The sequence below is a fragment of the Dendropsophus ebraccatus genome, chromosome 5, assembly GCF_027789765.1.
Source record: "Dendropsophus ebraccatus isolate aDenEbr1 chromosome 5, aDenEbr1.pat, whole genome shotgun sequence".
Lineage (NCBI taxonomy): Eukaryota > Metazoa > Chordata > Amphibia > Anura > Hylidae > Dendropsophus > Dendropsophus ebraccatus.
This window is the reverse complement of record NC_091458.1, coordinates 20,936,617-20,958,911: the sequence shown is the minus strand read 5'-3', so window position 1 is coordinate 20,958,911 and position 22,295 is coordinate 20,936,617. Positions and strand designations below refer to the sequence as shown.

The window sequence follows — 22,295 nt, the reverse complement described above, 5'->3', positions numbered from 1 at the left end:
CATTAGTGACCACCATGAAAAGGCGTATGAGCGGTCACTAAGGGGTTAACGGCAGACGCCCCCCTTGGCCTAAATGCCATCATAGCGACTCCCAGTAAATCCGATAGCTAGGGACCCCCTGGATGATGAGAAGATGGTTTGTCTATAAGGCATGCACACTGGCACCCCATTTAAAGTTTATAACACTGCTGAAGATAGTCTTATACGCATCTGCTATATGCATTGGATCATGACCAAGAAGTTGGGGACCTGAAAATTAAAGGGATTATTCAAGATTAGAAGAAGCACATCTACTTTCTTGCAAAAAAACAGCGCCACCCCTTTCCTCAGGTTGTGTGTGGTATTGCAATTCAGCTCTACTCACTTGAATAGAACTACAAAACCCCACACCGAGGACAAAATTAGTATATAGCTATAGCTTCTAAATACATCAAAGACCAGAGAATATATCTATTTCACAGGCACATTTATAAAACGTATAAGTGCATTATCACAACTCAATAGCACATCGATTCCAGTTCTTCATCCGACAAAATGACAACTTAAACATAGACTGTAAACAATAGGCTCCATCGAGTGCATTCTAATACAGTATAGACCCCGTCATTACCATGCAGTCTACCAATAAGTCAAGGAATCTCCACTGACTGGTTGTATCACTGATAAGACTCCGGATAACAATGGTGCAGACCGGTCGCTCTAGTTTCCGCTGACTTCTCCTCAATCCATCAGATCAGGAATGTTTATAACAAATACTGCAGAGCAGCGAGGTGCCGCATCCAGTGCGTATAGTCCGTTACCATGCCAGCCTGGTGCACAATGCTCAGCGCCCTCCCCCGCACCACCCACCATCACCGGTAAACATGACTTCAGACTGGACAATAGTCTCTAGAGTGGCTGGAGGTAGGTGGCCCATGGCGATGGTGTTTAGGCTGAAATTATACGAAGCTCAATCTCTTCTGCTGCGAAAGACAAAGGAGAGTTATTACAGCCTATTAAACTCCGCCATGTATCACAATGCATCCACTTTCCTATGCTCTTAAAACAGCGCGACTCCACTAACAAAGCTATACTAAGGCTAGATGTACATCATGTATCCCATAGCTCCATAGAATTCTGTATGCCAGGTATCATTGGCCACGGCGGTCCTGGCCTGTGATTGGCTGAGCGGCCTGTCACCTCAGACAGGCTGTTCTGAAGCTGGAGCGCACGAGACCCGGGGAGAAGTAGAGGGCAAGAGGAGCCCTGCAGCATGGATAGATAATGTATAGAGTTTGGAAATCGTCAGCCGCCGGCAGCGCACCGCTGTTACACGTAGTGATGCACGGTCGGCGCCCCGACAATTATAGGTCCTATATCATACCTTTATCAAAGATCAGCCGCTGATCGTTGTCATCGGCTGATCGTTGTGTTTATTACACGGATCGATAATCGGCCGTGTAGGGCCGATTATCGTTCCGTGTAATAGGGCCCATACATTTACAATTCCCTAATTCTGGGGGTCGGAAAAGAATACAAATCAACTAAAAGAAAAAAAATTACTATTAAAATTTTAATCGCACTTACCTGCAGAGTAAAGTTAAAGGGGAGATTCCAGGATTTAAATTTTTTTTATTTATTAAAAGAATTCTTTAGGAAAAAATTATACTTAAAGGGGAACTCCAGCAACTGGTTTTAGAGAGTTATATACCATATTTTCCAGCGTATAGGACCACCCCTGACTTTTAAGAAGATTGTCAGGGGTTCGCCTTATACGCCAGAGAATGTTAACCACTGCCTGACCACAGCCCTGCTGCGGTCAGGCAGGGGTTAACTGCAGCTAAATGAAAAAACAAACAGTTAACTCACCTGGGGCCCGTTCCCGGCCTCCGCGTGTCTCCTGGCCCGTTACCGGCGCAGGCAGTGTGACGTACACTGACTGTGCTGGGGACCCCTGAAGCTCTCCCGGGCAGCCGAGCGTCTTATCGGAGAAGCTCGACTGCCGGGCGAGCTTCGGAAGAATGACAGAGGCTTCCGAAGCTCTCCTGGCAGCCAATCGTCTCTGAGCTTCTCCGATGTGACGCTCGGGAGAGCTTCGGGGGTCCCCCGCCGGGAATAGGACAGAAGACGTGTGGAGGCCGGGAACGTGCCCTAGGTGAGTTAACAGTTTTTTTTGTTTTTTTCCCCATATAGTGGGGATGCTGCCATTTTTGAGCCCCCCCCCCACCACCACCATATGGGGCAACTTTACCCGGCGTATAAGACGACCCCCGACTTCTGAGAAGATTTTTCTTAAAAAGTCACCTTATAAGCCGGAAAATACAGAAGATTTGTAATTGACTTCTATTTAAAAATATCCAGTCTTCCAGTACTTATCAGCTGCTGTATGTCCTGCAGGAAGTGATGTCTGACACAGTGATCTCTGCTGACACCTCTGTCCATGTCAGGAACTGTCCAGAGCAGTAGCAAATCCCTATAGAAAACCTTCCCTGCTAAAACCTTTCCAAAATGAAAGGATGAGTTTATTGCTGGTATATTTTCATCAACATACTGTACACACACAATGAGCAGTTCAGATATGGGCTTTAAGAAAAATGATATTATTTTTCTCTCTTTAACTTGTATATTATCTTTACTGGCCAGTATACTTTACACTTATTTGCTCAGGAGGTGCTACACCTAATGTAATTCTACCATGCTGAATGTATGTTACCACAATTTTATATCTATATAATATACCGAATGTTATTACTGTTGTTTCTATATTCTTTGTTAACCCATATGTTAGCTTGTTGTACAAACATTTTAACTTTACTGTTGGCACTGAAGTCAGTGCTTATAGATTTTCTCTTTTGTAATTTGTTCTTTAAAAACGTTGAACCAGAAAACCTCCCCTGCTCTGGACACTTCCTGTCATGGACAGAGGTGGCAACAGAGAGCACTGTGTCAGGTTAGAAAAAATACACCACTTCCTGCAGGACATACAGCAGCTGATAAGTACTGGAAGACTTGAGTTTTTTGTATTGAAATCAATTAAAAATCTATATAATTTTCTGACACTATTTGATCTGAAAGTAAAAAAAAAAAAAATCGCTGGATTACCCCTATAAGCATATTGCGGGGGCTGTGGGGATATGTCAGTAATGTATACTTACCTGTCCTGTTCCTCAACAGCTGCCAGAGCCCAGGCTGCAGGCTGTGCACTGTTGTCTGTGTTTTCACAACTGACGATGGCGCTGAGCGTCTACTTCCAATGAGAGCGACACATCATCATATGTCATAAAAGCACAGACATCTGTGCACAGCGGGCGGCACGGGATGAAGTAGCTGCAGAGGAACAGGACAGGTAAGTATAAATTACTGATATGTCCCCGCAGCCAGGACAGCATGGCTAATTAACCATTTATCCTGGGCAACCCCTTTAAATTAGTTGTAATAAAGGGGATTTATAAGAATTTCTTTTATCATAAGGGGTTTTCTCAGACTTAGGGTGGCTATACACCTCAGATACATATTGGAAATATTGGTCCTGCCCCTACCATACCCGTGCATGGTAAAATGTGCATGTGTTCTTAGCGGGGAGAGGGGAATAAGCCATCAGACTCTTCTAACAACAGCTTATGGCAAGTTAAGACATGGTTAAATACAGCATGCTGACCATGATATGACTGTTATTACAGTCCAATAAAGGTATTGTTTACCTAATCAATACCTGTTATGGTGCTCTCCACAACACTATTGATCCAGTCTTTTTTTTTAGCTATGGCCGGGAAAGAGGTGGATAAAAGCAACGCAATCTACTGACCCCTCTGGTTCCAGCGCTGGGTCCCACACTGCGCTACCTTGGTCCCCCGGCCACTTTCTGGCCTGTGATGCGGCTTGAGACGTGACGTTTCCAGCCTGCTCAGCCATTCAGCTGCTGGAAACGTCACGACTCAAGCCGCATCCCAGTACCAGGAAGTGGAAGGGCACCCAGACCGAAGCAGCGCGATGCGGGACCCAGTTCTGGAACCAGGGAGGTAAGTGGATATCATTGCCTTTAACCACCTCCTCTCTGGCCATAGCCCTCCCGCCCGGAGTGTCCCTTTAAAGGAGAAGTCCAGCAAAGTATTGAATTGCCCCCTAAAAGTTATACAAATCACCAATATACACTTATTACAGGAAATTCTTATAAAGTGCTTTTTTCCCAGCACTTACTACTGCATCAAGGCTTCACTTCCTGGATAACATGGTGATGTCACTTCCTGGATAACATGGTGATGTCACTTCCTGGATAACATGGTGATGTCACGACCCAACTCCCAGAGCTGTGCGGGCTGTGGCTTCTGGGGAGGATGATGGCAGAGGGATGCTCAGTGTCCCTCCAGTGCCCTGTGTCCCTCAGTGTCCCCCTGCCATCATCCTCTCCAGCAGCCACAGCCCGCACAGCTCTGGGAGTCGGGGCCTGACATCACCATTTTATCCAGGAAGTGACATCACCATGTTATCCAGGAAGTGACATTGTCATGTTATCCAGGAAGTGACATCACCATGTTATCCAGGAAGTGACATCACCATGTTATCCAGGAAGTGACATCACCATGTTATCCAAGAAGCCTTGATGCAGTAGTAAGTGCAGGGAAAAAAGCACTTTATGTGCATTTCCCGTAATAAGTGTATATTGGTAATTTGTGTAACTTTAGGGGGGTAATACAAAAGTTTAATAAAATTTTCGCCGGACTTCTCCTTTAAGTTTTTACACTGTTTAGTATAGGGCGTTAGTATCCTGGTATATTATATAGTTTATTTTACTCTTGTAGTTTCTTTCCCATTCCAAGACCCCTAATTCTTTTACTCCTCCGTCGATGTCATTGTTATTTGGGATGAGCTCGAATTTTTGATAAAACCATTTTGCAGTAAATATGAATTATTTATTAACTCATTACTTACTTTGAAGGGGGGATGGGAATGGAAAAAAAAAACATCTGTTATCTTGTTTTTTAGTAGTTGACTGTGTAGTTGGTATGGTGTAAGGTATTTCCCATTGCATTAATTCCAATCTAAATGGCTTTATTTTTTATATTACTGTGGATTTATATTCTTATTTAAACTCTATTAAATATTTTTTTTTAAATCCAAGAACATCCCTATGTGACCTTTATATACTTATTTGGTACATTCAGTATATACTGTAAGACCATTATTGCATGACAGGCTATCGATTAGGCAATGCCTTTCACGCGGCCTAATAGACATACAATCCATGGCAGGCTCTTTGTTAGGCCTCAGGTGCTATGGTGGTGCACTGGCATTACTGTGATCATGCCCTTTCCCTCCGTTTAACCACTTAGATGCCGAGATCACTGTTGACTGGGGTATCTAAGGGATTAAATTCATAAAATTTATTGAAGCTATATTATGCCCAACACCCACTTTTGATAGCAAGGGCACAACAGTTGACAGCGTGGATGTGATCAATTGATCGACCAATCGATCAAAACTTTTCACACGTCAAAGTTTTTAATAATTACAATTATGTGCTAAATGTTAAAAAGAAACTATCAGCAGGATAGAAGCATCAAGACGCTGAGGATGAAGGTTAGTTTCTTACCTTCATCCTTGGTGCAGTTTTTGGGACATTAGCCTGGTTATTTAATATGCTAATGAGGCGTGCAATGAGGAGTGCAATGGGGGGGGGGGGGGGCTACTGCTGGTCCACCCCCTCCTAATGAATATTGGGACAGATTACTGCCCTGCTCCAGTACACTCTAGGGCCTAATTAGCATATTAAATAAACTGCTAATATCCCAAAAATGCTGATGAGGATGAATTTAGGAAAGTTACCTCTATTCTCACCACCCTAAGCACTATAGGGACCAGGGGCATAGCTAGGATTCACAGGGGCTCCATAGCAAAAAATCTTTAAGGGGCCCCCCTCCCCTACGCACAACACAAAGCATTGATCACCCATGACCTCTGCACATTTTCCTTTCCTACTTGATTGCCAGCTGGAGAACAGAGATCAGAGGTTATCAGAGCAGTGAAGCAGAGATCTCTGTCTTCTGCTGGTTAACCCTTTTTGTGTTGCAGCATGTAAGTAAACATTGGGTCACTTACACACTGCAGTACATAAGGGGTTAAACAGAAGGACACAGGCTCTTACCTTCTCCCCTGGGCCCCCCTCCTGCACAGGCCCCATAGCCTCTGCTTACCTTGCCTCTACGGTAGCTACGCCACTGATAGGGACATATCAGTGGGTTAGATGCTTCCAGTTTCCCTTTATTATGAGGCACCTTTCCAACCTTATAAGCCCTGAACCAAGAACCCCAAATCTGATTCTACCCCCCAGCAACCCCCATAAGGACTTTAGTTACCTCTGCGATGCTGCTTCCAATTCTGGGCAATGTTAATACATTTGTTGCACACCCACATGAGCCAGACAAACACGGCCGATCCTGAGGCTAGAAATGCAATGAACACAGCCACAAAGTAGAACTCTTCATAGCGGATTTCTGAAACGAGAAAAGAGTCGTGAAGACAACTGCGAAAGCTCAGAGATAAGAAAACGCCCAGAGAATAGGAGAGAGTTTCTACCATGAACATTGAGGATAACCGTGCTCTGCTTGGTACTTCCAAAGTCATCACTCACTGTGATCATATAGAACCCAGAGTCTCTGACTTCCACCTTCTGCAGCTGTATGGAGCCATTCTCAAACTTGTGAACCCGGCCGGCGTAACTGGTGGAAATGTTCACGTAAGAGTTCACCTTCCATTCAATGATACACTGCGGCTTCCAGCTGGACATGTACTGCCATTGTATCCAGGGCGTTCCGTTACTCGTATACTCAATGGACAGGAGGACATTTTGGGTCACTGTTGCGTTTATGACGGGATCAGGAACCAGCAGTATAATTCCTTTATCTGGAAGGAAAAGGGAAAAGTTCAACAATGTCATTCATTCTAATGTACACGCAATATTCATGTTAGACACATAGCATTGGGTCACTGGTACCAACAATATTCACTTAAAGTTTAAAAAAAAATAAAAAATAAACAGGGGTCAGAAAGTTATACAGATTTTTAATTGACTCCTGTTTAAAAATCTCAAGTCTTCCAATACTTATTAGCTGCTGTATGTCCTGCAATAAGTGGTATATTCTCTCAAGTCTGACCCTGTGCTCTCTGCTGCCACCTCTGTCCATGTCAGGAACTGTCCAGAGCAGGAGAGGTTTTCTATGTGGAATTGCAAAGGTGGCAGCAGAGAGCACTGTGTCAGACTGGAAAGAATACACCATTTCCTGCAGGACATACAGCAGCTGATAAGCACCGGAAGGCTTGAGATTTTGAAAATAGAAGTCATTTCCAAATCTGTGTACCTTTCTAGTACCAGCTGACTTGATTTTAAAAAAATCACCAGTGTACTCCTCTAAGAAAAAACATTACTCCTCAGTCTCATGGCAAAGGACTCTAACCACTCTAACCAGCAGGCCTGCACCCTACTCTTCGCTGATGAAGGCCAAGAACCCCAAAACAGCTTTCTATATATGGGTAACTCTTTCTTCTGGAGAAGATTCTGGTTTAACCAGTAATCCTGAGCCATGTCACACATTCATTTTCAAGGATGCTGCATCCAACAGGTGGCACCAAAGAGCAAGCTCTCTTCCTTCTGGAGCAGAGCTACTTTGCATATTTTTTTCCCAGTGGCCTATAAGACTCCACATGTCAGTTTGGCGCCCTCCTCAAGGAGAAACATTACATACTCTCGGTCTCAGTCATATAAGTTCTATTTGAGTTAAGACTAAGAGTGGGATTGTGACTTTGTGATTGTGTGACTCTGAAAAGCACTGCTGTCTGTCAGCTATAAAGGGTTCCTGTCTCAATGGATGTCACAGGTAGGCTACTTTCTCTATCAAGCTGCTTAGATGCTGTAGTTGCTATTGGTCACCACGGCATCTAAGAGGTTAAACCACCAAGAGAAGGTTGTGGCATCTAAGAGGCTAAACAACCAAGATAAGATGTTGCTCAGATCTCGACCATTGCGGTGGAAGCCTGGCTCTCAGGTACACTGCGGTGCCTTAAAGGGTTATAAGGGGATTTCTGAGCTTTTCAGAAACTACTTAAAGTGACACTGTCACCCCCTATTTGCATTTTGACTGCTCTCCACAGGTGTAAAGGGTAAATGTTGCAGCTTTCATTACTTATTTTATATCACACCTCCTGGTGCTTGTTCTGGTAAAAAGTCGTTTTTATCACCTGTGGATTGGTATATGTGGGCGGGGCCTCGCGGCCTATGTGCCACATCGCTCCGCCCTTAGCGCAACTTAGCCCCGCCCCCATCAGTGACGTAATCACCGCATAGGTCCCGCCCCCTCAGCAGCCATTGGAAGGGCCAGCCTAAAGCTCTAAAGCGGGGCCTATGCGGCAATGATGTCATGGATGGGGGTGGGGCTAAGTGGTGCTAGGGGCGGAGCGATGTGGCACCAATCGACAGGTGATAAAAACGACTTTTTACCAGAACAAGCACCATGAGGTGTGATATAAAATAAGTAATGTAGGGGGTGACAGTGTCACTTTAACCATGTGTTCAGTGTACGGGAGCCAGGGGCACCAGGGGCAGAGCCACACAACAGTGTCGGACAGGGGTATCTGGGGCCCACCAATGAAGAACCATTTAGAAAGACAGTGTTAGTGCAGGTTCTAAAGCTGGGCGGCCCACCGAAGGTTTCTCCAGTTCTCCGGTGGGCCAATCCGTCTCTGGTAACAGAGGCTTTCTACCCACAGCTAGCACATTAGCAAGCGACTAAAACCCCTTTAAGTGCGCTTAGTAAATGTAGGGACCACAAGAACAGATTTTCATTGATTTTCATACAGATACTAGGTAATGAATAATGGATGGCCGTTGGGGTTGTCGACCCATCTGAAGTTTAGTTCAGGTTCTTGCTGCCCTATTTCCTTTGCAGTCTCCTTCTGTAGTGTGGTATATAGTCTACAGACACTCAGGGTAATGCACTGCACTTTGATCACCGAGTCATAAAGCTTCTTCACCAATAACGTTCTATAGATTAACTGAACAAAATCTATACCATAGACGGGAAGGATGGCGAGGCCTATCAGGTTTTAGTCGTGACTCTTGTCAAGTGAAGATTTGGGTTTAGAGCCACTTCAAGGAGAAGCTGTCAACCTTCCTGTTTTAGTTAATATTTGTATTTTCCATAAATTAATTAATTTTTTAGAACTCCATATTGTTCCTCTTGAAAATGGACAACTGGGTGGAACCATATCTCTTATTATTGAGGGGGCGTGTCCCTTGTACAATAAACCCCTCCAATCAGCACATGTCAAGTTCATACTGTTCAAAGACACGCCCTGTTGACAAAGGGAAATGGTAACATTCAGAAGTCACGTTATTCATAGATATTTAGGAGGAATAGAGAAGGAATGGCCCAATTCTAAAAAAAAAGATGTCAAAGAATAAAACAATGACTATTACTAACTAAGAACAGAACCTCAAGAGAGCCAACAGGGCCTGTAGAAAACATGTCTGCTTTCTTCTAAAAACAGCACCACACCTGTACTCAGGTTCTGTATAGTATTACAACTCTGTTTCATCGACTTCAATAGATCGGAGCTGCAATATCACAAACAATCGGAGGATAAGGGTGCTGCTGTTTTTGGAAACCCTTTAAGGGTTAATTTCTACTGTTCTACCTATAATCTGCATGAGAAAATTGTTTGTTTTTATGGTCTGGAAATAGTGACCCAAAATCATGGGAGCTGAGCTGCAGCACCTCAGCACTGCCACTACATGTATATACATCCAGGCCATTCAGCTAGCCATGGTTTATTCTGAGGATAGCCCATGAATCGTTTTTTGCCTGGAAAACTCCTTGACCTCTATATTATGGACCCAACTCCTGAACCCTCCACAGTTCCGCTAAACAATTTGGCAGCCTGTTTTATGGGGGAAAAAAAAAAAACGGATGAAAAAAGAGACTGTTTTTAAACCGTTTTTCCATTGACTTCCATTATAAAAAAAATTATTAAAACGCATCCATTTATTTTTAGCGTACACAAAAACATGGTCCACCACTTTATTTGCACGCTAAAAAATTAAGGCGTTTTGATCTGTATTTTTAGCTGTATATATATATATATATATATATATATATATATATGTATATATGTATATATAATTTTTATAATTAAAGCTAGTTGAAAAAAAAACAGACCAAAATGGATGCACACAAATGCAACCATTTTTCATCCGTTTTTTTTTTTTTTTTTTGCATAAAACCGACTGCAAAAAAACGCAGAGTGAAGAGAGGGTTACCAATTTATTAATACTTGCCCCCTATTCAAAGTATAGGGGACAAGTATGAGACCGCAAGGATCTGACCTCTGGGCCCCCTGGGGATCTCTAGAACGGCACCCTGGCTTTTTTATTTTGAATGGAGCTGCGGGTCAACCTGTGACCCTCCGCTCCATTCATTCTCTACGGATATCCAAGTACAGCACTTAAATCTCTCTGGCGGCTCCCTAGAGAATGAATGGAGCGGAGGGTCACATGCCAACCCACAGCCCCATCCAAAACTAAGGAGTCAAGGGATCCCCAAGAGGTTGGACCCCCTGCGATCTCATACTTAGTAGAAGTAAAGCTATGGTCACACATAGTATGAGACTGGCCGTTCCGTGCCCCATCCGGGTCATGAAACGGAAGTTTTTTTAAAAGATCATCCCGGCCGATACTGTAGCACCGGCCGGATGATCTTTAGCGCCACCGAGTTCTGATGTGGGCACATCAGTGCGCGCCCGCATCAGAACTCCACACTGCACACTATGGAGCATGCAGCCGAGGCCGCTAGCTCCATTGTGTGAACTGACAGGGTTTTCTGCGGCCGCTATTCACTGAATAGCGGCCGGAGAAAACTGACATGTCAGTTTTTTACGGCACCGCTATGTGTATACACTCCGGCCGAGATTCCCTCATCCTGCAGCACTACGTAAGTACTGCAGAACTCACGGCCATTGTAACAACGGACGTGATTTCTCCGGAACTTACGTAGTGTGAACATAGCCTAAATCTGAAAATCCCTTTAACCACAGAGCCAATGAAACCCTGCTGAGAGTATTATACCTAATTAGAAACATGTTCTCTATGATGAAAAGTGGATTTTCTTCCTTTGTGATGCTCATAATAGGCCAATGAAGATTTGCTCGCAGCTCCATGTTACTTAGCAATGCCCCCGCCAATCCGGAAACACCTCAATAAGCCGATTATACATAATGATACATAAAAGGAATTAAAATAAAAAAATATAATAATTCTAGAATCTGCAAATCCTACCTAACACCTGTTGACAACCTCCACCACATATTGTGTCCTTTATAATTCCCATATAATGTACAAATAATGATTTGGGCCTAGTGTCCGCTGCCGCCATATAGTGGCCAAATAACAATGGCAGATAAATAATAAAGATAAATAACAGTGCTCAATACATAAAGTAGGATTGCTTAATGCATCCGAAGCAGCTACCTTCCCATAGGTTTGGGCATGAGGGTATCTAAGGTGGGAGTGCCAATATCATTGGATTTTCCATTAGTGCCCATCATATCTCTTTAAGACTTGCCTAGCAAAGCGTATACCCTTTATATTTTAACTTGGTACACATCACTCTCTGACTTGATCACCTGGACCGCCATTTTTTTCACATTTTTTGTGAGTGATTTATAAAACATACCTAATAAAAGTTATATTTTAAGTACAATTACAGCTCAGCAATGCTAAATTTTCAGATTGCAAATCCAAACCCTGATTTAGTTTGGAGGGCGGGGTGGGGGTGGGGGGGGGGGGGGGGGTGACCTACTCGAAGGTCTGTCACCACGATGTCATATATTCTGTTTAATCTAAAGCACAAATGAAATGACTCTGATAGGGAAATCCATTCTTTTGGCCATTGTTTTATTTATGAATGTACAGTCAGTAATTGATGCATTAAAATACTGATGCTTCCTGGCAGGAGATTAGAGGGATGCATAATTGAGTGGAGATAGTCCAATATGGCTAAGTGCACGGCACGCTGCTGGAAGCTCAGATCTGAGGACTCTACAGAGGAAAATATAGGGGGAGATTTATCAAACATGGTGTAAAGTGAAACTGGCTCAGTTGCCCCTAGCAACCAATCAGATTCCACCTTTCATTTTCCAAAGAGTCTGTGAGGAATGAAAGGTGGAATCTGATTGGTTGCTAGGGGCAACTAAGACAATTCTAATTTACATTACTGAAACGAAAAACGTTTTATGGCCAGCTCCCAGCGATAGTCTTGCTCTCATGGATTACGTAGAAAGATAGAGCACGGAGACTGTAGCCCCTGGATTTCGGGGTGCAAATAGCAAGAAAAAGACTTGATTCCTCCAGCTCTTATAAAATTCCACTTTATTAATTCCAAACGTATAAAATTGATAGCCGACGCGTTTCGAGCCTACATGGCTCTTAGTCATGGCATCTATACAGTTAGACAAACAGACTAAGTGTTAAAATACAAAATACAGAGAAACAGACATGGTTAAAAGACACACATATAAGCATATAAGCGCACACACATTAAAAAGACACAGGACCAAGAGTCTATATAACAGGTACTGGAGGTAAAACCAGAAACGGCTACCTGTCCTGACACTAGTGTGCTAATCCACATAACCTTCCTGTGTCCAGTGCAATAGCCCCAAAACATGAAGGGTACTGTACTCCAGGAAAACTAACTGGAACAGCTTAACTATATATATGCTCGTAGCTATATGCCATCTAGAACTCTTATGCAAAATGCCATGTATATGTATATGCATAACATGAAAAAATAACTGTGAGTTGAGATGAATGAAAAATAAATGTGAATTGAAAAAACAGCAAAGTACCTTTGACCGCAAAATCTGGGGGAACAAATGCATCCTGAGGGCGGACAGAGAGGAAAAGAGAGGTCACCAGGCGGAGTCAGAGCTCTGTAATGATGTGAATGGATATGAGAACAGTGCTCCATTAAGGTGGTTTAGGCAGCAGAGTACAAAAAGAAAATCCAACTATAACAAGATTCCATACGGATGAAAAGGGAGTTAAGGGCAGATATAGCCCTCCTACTCACCTCCGTGACCATGCTGACAGGAGAGATTCCTCACGCTGGCACTAACTTGGCCAGCGTCTGAAATAAGAATCCATGGAGCTGGTTTATAAGGCAGGCGACCCGGAAGTGACCTCCCGCGTCACATCCGCCCGGTGGAACGCAAGATGCGTTCCACCGTCAATACATCCCACCACAGCTTGTTTGCCATGTCATATCCGGCCGGTGGAACGCATGATGCGTTCCACCGCCGGAAAGGAATAGCATTGAAACCTGGAGGTTCATAGGTAGTAAGGGAATACTACACTATAAAAAATCATCATAATACCCCCAGTATAGTATAAATTGAGCTAACCTGAATATATGTATGGGGGTAAAGTATAGATATTGTGGTAATACATGCCCCCGAATATTACATTAGCTGTATGTCATTGGCGCCCGGTGGAACGCAAAAAGCGCTCCATCACCGGCAGAATGCCTGCCCCAATGCAAATACATATGATGAACTATAGATATAATGTACTGTACATATGATGAATTAGGGATATGATGTACTGTACATATAATGAACTAGGGATGTGATGTAATGATAATGGTAATAGTGGGGTGGTACGTGTACAGAATGGGTGGAAATATATAATATACATAGAGAAATAGTATCTACAACAAAATGCCCTAACCCAAACTATAATATAGTTTGGGTTAGGGCATTTTGTTGTAGATACTATTTCTCTATGTATATTATATATTTCCACCCATTCTGTACACGTACCACCCCACTATTACCATTATCATTACATCACATCCCTAGTTCATTATATGTACAGTACATCATATCCCTAATTCATCATATGTACAGTACATTATATCTATAGTTCATCATATGTATTTGCATTGGGGCAGGCATTCTGCCGGTGATGGAGCGCTTTTTGCGTTCCACCGGGCGCCAATGACATACAGCTAATGTAATATTCGGGGGCATGTATTACCACAATATCTATACTTTACCCCCATACATATATTCAGGTTAGCTCAATTTATACTATACTGGGGGTATTATGATGATTTTTTATAGTGTAGTATTCCCTTACTACCTATGAACCTCCAGGTTTCAATGCTATTCCTTTCCGGCGGTGGAACGCATCATGCGTTCCACCGGCCGGATATGACATGGCAAACAAGCTGTGGTGGGATGTATTGACGGTGGAACGCATCTTGCGTTCCACCGGGCGGATGTGACGCGGGAGGTCACTTCCGGGTCGCCTGCCTTATAAACCAGCTCCATGGATTCTTATTTCAGACGCTGGCCAAGTTAGTGCCAGCGTGAGGAATCTCTCCTGTCAGCATGGTCACGGAGGTGAGTAGGAGGGCTATATCTGCCCTTAACTCCCTTTTCATCCGTATGGAATCTTGTTATAGTTGGATTTTCTTTTTGTACTCTGCTGCCTAAACCACCTTAATGGAGCACTGTTCTCATATCCATTCACATCATTACAGAGCTCTGACTCCGCCTGGTGACCTCTCTTTTCCTCTCTGTCCGCCCTCAGGATGCATTTGTTCCCCCAGATTTTGCGGTCAAAGGTACTTTGCTGTTTTTTCAATTCACATTTATTTTTCATTCATCTCAACTCACAGTTATTTTCTCATGTTATGCATATACATATACATGGCATTTTGCATAAGAGTTCTAGATGGCATATAGCTACGAGCATATATATAGTTAAGCTGTTCCAGTTAGTTTTCCTGGAGTACAGTACCCTTCATGTTTTGGGGCTATTGCACTGGACACAGGAAGGTTATGTGGATTAGCACACTAGTGTCAGGACAGGTAGCCGTTTCTGGTTTTACCTCCAGTACCTGTTATATAGACTCTTGGTCCTGTGTCTTTTTAATGTGTGTGCGCTTATATGCTTATATGTGTGTCTTTTAACCATGTCTGTTTCTCTGTATTTTGTATTTTAACACTTAGTCTGTTTGTCTAACTGTATAGATGCCATGACTAAGAGCCATGTAGGCTCGAAACGCGTCGGCTATCAATTTTATACGTTTGGAATTAATAAAGTGGAATTTTATAAGAGCTGGAGGAATCAAGTCTTTTTCTTGCTAATTTACATTAGTTTGATAAATCTCCCCCATAGTGCTTTGACCTGTCTTCAGTCAGGGTGTTAAAATGTCTCTTTATCTATTAGTCTGCTCTGGACATTCCCTACTTGTTAGACTTGTTTTCTTTCCAAAACAGCACCACCCCTGTCTACAGGTTGTATATGGTATTGCAGCCCGGCCTTGTTCACTTCAATAAAGCTGACAAACACAACCTATGGACAGTGTGATGTGGTTTCTGGAAGAAGGCAGCCATGTTTTTCTAGTGCTGGACAACCCCTTTAAGCAGCCGTTCAGTGTGATGACCCCAACAGACAGCTCCCCATATATGAGCTAATGCTAATATGTATTAGAATAGACATCAAGAAGCTCAGTGTTGCTAATGCTGCATGCATATCTTACTGTAGCTGGACCAGGGCTTAAGCAGCCCTGCAGTTCCTGACACAGCCATTGGTGGCAGCAAAGGGGCTGTGTCACCCCTTACTGCTGCCACTTAATGCAATATATATAATTTAATAAAGTAATATAACTTTACTAAAGTTTTTATCACAGAGAAGACCCTTTAAATCCAAAATACTGTTTTATGGGGCGGAGCATGACACAGGGATGTAAAGAATATTAGACAGGAAGTTGCTGTGATCTGAACCTAAATTTAAGCTGACAGAATCACTTTAAAGGGTTACTCTGACATAAGGTAAAATATGAACATGATACAGAATCATAAAGCATTGCTCAACTGTCTGCCCCAGTTTTAAAACCAACAAAAATCCGGTTCGGTACTTTCTGGCTGGGCAGTTGCTCAGTATCACAGTTCCCAGAATACATTGTCTTCCCTCAGCTCTTCCTCACAGTCCTCCCACCCTGCCTACTCCCCTCCCCCAGCACTCCTGTGGAGTTCCCTTGCCAAAACTGTTGCAAAACATCTTATTTAACTGCAGACTATTGTATCAGTGAGGCTGCAGGGTCTGCTGTATTCACTTTGTGTGGCATCATTCATCACAAGGCAACATGCTGTAATCACACCTAAGTCTCCCTAAATGTACCAATAAAGATATATATATATATATATATATATATATATACATCTGTATGACAGGAAATGGTGATGTAGACTGGAGAGGCTGGTCGGAGATGGTGATATCACTCAGGGGGTGGGACAAGAACTCAGAGAGAAGATCCAGCCACTCCTCCTGTGACATCAGAGAATGATGCTTTGTCCACGTCGCTCTTCTGTTTTATATTTCCTGTCAATTTTCTTATATCAGAATACCCCTTTAATGTTAAATCAGTTCTTTTTGCTTTAGAGTTCAGATGAGCGACGATATGACTTTCGCTATCTATAAGACACCCCCCACCCCCCAAAAAAACATATGCACACAGTGGTACCTTGGTTTAAGAGTAACTTGGATTAAGAGCGTTTTGCAAGAAGAGCTCACAGTTTTTTAAATTGTAACTTGGTTAAAGAGCATTGCTTTGGTTTAAGAGCTCAATGTACTGGCTGGGAGGGGAGTGGGTTTAGCCGCATAGTCTGCATAGCAGGGTCTACAGCACTGTACTCTGACCCAGGAAATCTCCCTCACCCTCCAAATCATTGCAGATCCACTTCAGGCTGGGGCTTCCATCAGGGGACAGGACTGTGGAGGTAATCTCTCTATAGCTGTAACCCCTCTCTCCTCAGACAGAGAGTTAAGTGCTCACACCTGCCCTGCTTATTCCTTCATGCTCCCTCCAGTCTCTGTCAGCCCTTGTGTTTCCCATCCTCTCCATCTCTGCTATAATGTGCCTGCACTCACACTCAGCCATTCACACTGCTGCTATAATGTGCCTGCACTCACACTAAGCTATACACACCACTGCTATAATGTGCCTGCACTTATACTTAGCTATACACACTGCTGCTATAATGTGCCTGCACTTACACTCAGCTATACACACTGCTGCTATAATGTGCCTGCACTCACACTCAGCTATACACACTGCTGCTATAATGTGCCTGCACTCACACTCAGCTATACACACTGCTGCTATAACATGCCTAAACTTACACTCAGCCATTCAAACAGCTGTATATAAAATTTCTGTCTCTGTCCCCCTGCACAGCTCTGTGATTCTCACTTCCTGATTGGTCCAGCAGCCCTGCTTCTCTATTCTAGCTTGTAGTACACTCCTGCATTATGGGGATCTGCAGTTCCATTCTTTATCTACAAACTGCTGCTGTGTTATCAGGGTTATGCAGTTACTATACATTATACTCCACATGCTGGTTGCTATACTGTACAGTAACTTATAATATCACATATTTTGCTGTTTATAAATGTTTGTTTCATCTGTTCTACATGTTATTAAGAATAATAAAAACATTATTTTTGGGGTGTGGAACCAATTGTCTGCATATCAGTGATTTCTTGGATTACAAGCACGGTCCCAGAACGAATTATGCTCGTAATCCAAGGCGCCACTGTGTGTATATATATATATATATATATATATATATATATATATATATATATATATATATATATATATATATATATATATATATATACACTTTGGATGTAAATAAAGAAAAAAATATTTTTAAAAATGCAAAGGCTAAATATATACAAGACTTTTTGTGTTGATTACACCTGTAAAATATATAAAGTATGGAGTAAATCCCCCCCCCCCCCCCCCCCCCCACACACACAGACCATGTGTTCCTAGATTGTAACCGTTCTGTACTGTAAAACAAACAAGTAGCCCATCCCAGCCTTATCTGGAGGTGTAGACCTAGTGGAGTATGAGAAGGATGTGAGGGGTGTGGAGACTTCCCACTATCTCCACCCTGGTAGATACACACAAGGTGATCACAGAGGCAGCACAGCAAGTACCTGCTGGCTTTATTGCAGCCATTAATATGTATGTGTAGTTACTATATGGACATGGATTGATATTCCTAGCATTAACTATACTGCACCAGTGAGTGGACTCTAGACCTGTTTATGGTGTTTTTTCTACTATTAGAAATTCATACAGTGTAGATTTAGAAAAAAAACACACAAATACTTTCATGCAAAACAGCGCCACCCTTGGTTGTGTGCAGTATTACAATTTAGCTCTATTCATTTCAATGGAACTCAACTGCAAAACCAATCTGAGGACAAGAGGGGCTGTTTCTGTAAGAAAGCGGACATGTTTTTCTAAGTCCTTTAAAAGGGGTACTCCAGCTAAGTTATTTTTCTTTTAATTCAACTGGTGTAAGAAAGTTAATCTTCAGTCTTCCAGAACTTATCAGCTGCTGTATGCCCTGCAGGAAGTGGTGTATGCTCTCCAGTCTGACACAGAGCTCTCTGCTGCCACCTCTGTCCATGTCAGGAACTGTCCAGAGTAGGAGAGGTTTTTACTCTAATGGCCTTAGAGTATCTGTGCCCTAACTTTGCACCACCTCTAGGCCACGCCCATTGGGCACAGGGCTGCAAGTTTAAAAGTTGTTTTTTGGGACAATAACTGCATCACCTGCAGAACGGACCCCAGGACAGATCTTGGGTTAAAAGCAGCTATCCGAAGGTACAAGTGGTTTAGGGGGGGTCAGATTGCGGGTACAGAGTCGCTTTAAGGATCTGCTGTACTGCTCACCACCATAGAAGGACATAAAAACAGTTATTTTAATATATTGAAATATTGCACGCTCCATTCAATAACCTAGGATTTCCTGATTCCTACAGTTCACCTGTCACCAGAACAGAACAGAATTGGCAGAGTCAACTCTGTTTTTTATAAAGGTTGGACAAGTTAAAGGGGTTCTCCAGCTAAATATTTATAGACGGATTTCCTCAATTAGTTGCTTAGCCAGTCACAGGACACCACATCACAACACACAGTACTTATTGTAATGCCATGATATAGTGCTAGGAAAAATTAACTGAACAGGTTGATGGTTTACACAGTACACTACTATAGATAGCATGTAGAGATGAGGATGGGGGGAGAAATGGAGGAAACAACAGCATTGATGAAGGGGTTACACGAGCTGCTACTGAGAAGCTAAAGAGGGAGGAAATCACCCTGCAGACATACAGCAGCTATTTAAACAAAGGACAGCTGCTCTGGTCTATGGATGATCAGAGAGATCCCTTGATTTACCTTTGTGGATCATCTTCATCAGGTAGACTGATTCATCTCACAGGCACTAAGCCCAAGCTTTCTCCTTCTCTCCTGCACATAACAGATGCTAAACCCACTTCCCACTTCCTGTGTTTTGTCCTGCTCTGTCTGGTACTAGAGACAGAAATGCCCTGGCAACAGGCAATGAACAGCAGATTGCAAAGAAGGGTGACACCTAGTGGTCTAGACTCCAAAGCTGTTTTTCTGGAAATAAGGAGTCATTTTTGGTAAATAAAACATTTTACAAATATGTTAGGAATCCTATGGAAAAGCAGATTATATGTACATGAATTGGTTGTCGTCTTGCAACACTGTACAAAAAGCAATCAAATAGCCAGCACCCCACTCACACTTGTTCTAACTATGCAGTTTGCACAGTGCAATACACAATGCTGCGATACTGTACATATACTACAATCTGTAGTCTCAGTAAACATAAGCAGGGCTGTATTGTATATCATCCATTACAACCCCAGTAACTGCGGACGTAAGAGTATAAGTGCATTACGGCTGCATATTCTGCAGCTCTGGCCATGCTACCTGTTAGATGACAAGCCGCATCCATTAGAGAGCTCTCAGTGGATTCCCTCAGAGGATGATGATGATGGCTGATACTCATACAGCATTAGGAGTATACACAGCGACACACACAATTATACAGATAACGGTCAGGCTCAGCATTCACACACAGACACTTGTTGCTAGGGGTTAACTGAATATATATATATATATATATATATATATATATATATATATATATATATATATCTATCAGTTAACTCATTGATGATATATACAGTAAATATATATATATATATATATATATATATATAAATTTAAATTTTTCCAATTTTTTAATTCAAATATCACAACTGTAGGATCATATATGGAAGTCACATGATCAGATTGATCACCGATCACTTGATCATTGCTAAAACTATGTGTAAACTCAGCGAACGTCAACAACAGATAATGCTGCGGGGGTATGCTCATGATCTTGGCAGACGTTCTTCATTATATGACATGGCATTATTTCAATTTTAGAGTTAAAAAATATGTATTGGGAATTATATATATATATATATATATATATATATATATATATATATATATATATATATATATATTACACCTCACCTCACTAACAAACTCATCTCTCCTACATCTAAATATTTCGGATTGAGCGGTTTCAACACGTTAGCTTACTGTTGCTGTAAGACTATAAGCATACTGCTGGCATTTGTAGTTCTACAATGACCACAGCAGAGCAGGATGGAGCATCATCTGCTTTCCTGCTGCTGTAAAACTATGTCGGTGAGATTGCTGGAACCTGTGGTTCCACAACGGACCAAGCAATGCAGAGCAGGGTGCAGCAACATGTGGCTTTTCTGTTGCTGTATGACTACAAGTGTCAGTGTGCACTGCAGGAAATGCTGGCACTTGTAGTCCCACAAGAGAGCAGGGACGAATGATTGGCACTTACTTTGATGGATCTGATGAATGAGACATAATGTGAAGAGGACGGCGGATGCACTGAATGGGCTCCAGGCTTTGAGAGTCTTCATGGGAGAGATGGTGAGGGCACATTTCAGGTTCCTTTGTATCTGGCGTGGCAGTACAGCATGATGATGAGGATGATGAGGATGATGAGGATGATGAGGATGATGAGGATGATGAGGATGATGTTATTCTGTCTTCATCGATGTCTCCAGCCTGGGCTGTGTGCTCAGCACCTGCTCTATTCCCATCACCTTACTCCTCACCGCTCCTTAGATCTGTTGCTGAGGAGCTGCAGTCACCCAGACTCTGGTTAGACCAGTTCTTATAGGCACGTCCTTTATAAGGAACAGAAGCACAGACAGGGCGAGCGCAGCCTGATGCAGCACATGCCCAGTTATTGATCTCTGCTGCTGGCTGCACTACACAGACATCTGTACAGAGGAGGCGGCCGAGCTACAGCAAGTACTGGTGGGATGGAAGGGCAGGCATCTCCCCAATATACAGCCTGCCAGAGTACCCCCATATGCCATAATATATACAGCCTGCCAGAGTACCCCCATAACTGCAAGGACCATGACGCCCCAATATACAGCCTGCCAGAGTACCCCCATAACTGCAAGGACTATAATGCCATAATATATACAGCCTGCCAGAGTACCCCCATAACTGCAAGGACTATAATGCCATAATATATACAGCCTGCCAGAGTACCCCCATAACTGCAAGGACTATAACACCCCAGTATACAGCCTGCCAGAGTACCCCCATAACTGCAAGGGCTATAATGCCATAATATATACAGCCTGCCAGAGTACCCCCATAACTGCAAGGACTATAACACCCCAGTATACAGCCTGCCAGAGTACCCCCATAACTGCAAGGACCATGACGCCCCAATATACAGCCTGCCAGAGTACCCCCATAACTGCAAGGACTATAACACCCCAGTATACAGCCTGCCAGAGTACCCCCATAACTGCAAGGACTATAATGCCATAATATATACAGCCTGCCAGAGTACCCCCATAACTGCAAGGACTATAATGCCATAATATATACAGCCTGCCAGAGTACCCCCATAACTGCAAGGACTATAACACCCCAGTATACAGCCTGCCAGAGTACCCCCATAACTGCAAGGACTATAATGCCATAATATATACAGCCTGCCAGAGTACCCCCATAACTGCAAGGACCATAACACCCCAAATAACAGCCTGCCAGAGTACCCCCATAACTGCAAGGACTATAATGCCATAATATATACAGCCTGCCAGAGTACCCCCATAACTGCAGCTATATCACCCCAGTATACAGCCTGCCAGAGTACCCCCATAACTGCAAGGACTATAATGCCCCAATATACAGCCTGCCAGAGTACCCCCATAACTGCAAGGACTATAACACCCCAGTATACAGCCTGCCAGAGTACCTCCATAACTGCAAGGACTATAATGCCATAATATATACAGCCTGCCA

The 22,295-nt window shown here is 43.0% G+C and overlaps 2 protein-coding genes across 3 annotated transcripts in view; one reads left to right on the top strand and one right to left on the bottom strand.

The window, feature by feature from the left end:
- The window catches only part of LOC138794129 (high-affinity choline transporter 1-like), a gene marked incomplete at its 5' end in the record, with an annotated part of 78,763 nt that overhangs the window by 7,210 nt on the left and 49,258 nt on the right, over nucleotides 1–22,295 (top strand). The window lies entirely within an intron of this gene.
- VSTM5 (V-set and transmembrane domain containing 5) lies at nucleotides 462–20,969 on the bottom strand. 2 transcript variants are annotated; one of them, XM_069971984.1, is made up of 4 exons: nucleotides 20,800–20,969; nucleotides 6,553–6,879; nucleotides 6,333–6,470; nucleotides 462–962 (listed from the first exon to the last, which is right to left on the bottom strand). In XM_069971984.1, exons 1-4 carry the CDS (start codon nucleotides 20,879–20,881, stop codon nucleotides 928–930), a joined length of 582 nt encoding a protein of 193 aa, XP_069828085.1. In that variant the 5' UTR covers nucleotides 20,882–20,969; the 3' UTR covers nucleotides 462–927. The 2 variants fall into 2 exon arrangements, with proteins under 2 accessions (XP_069828085.1, XP_069828086.1); XM_069971985.1 differs by having other exon boundaries at nucleotides 462–959.

Bases quoted from the DNA above. Each gene is read 5' to 3' on its own strand.
- VSTM5 (XM_069971984.1), bottom strand. From the start codon at position 20,881: ATGAAGACTCTCAAAGCCTGGAGCCCATTCAGTGCATCCGCCGTCCTC. The intron at 6,471-6,552 runs GTAGAAACTCTC...TTCTCGTTTCAG, and splicing joins GGTTATCCTCAATGTTCATG to AAATCCGCTATGAAGAGTTC. The intron at 963-6,332 runs GTAACTAAAGTC...TGTCTTTCGCAG, and splicing joins TTGGAAGCAGCATCGCAGAG to CAGAAGAGATTGAGCTTCGT.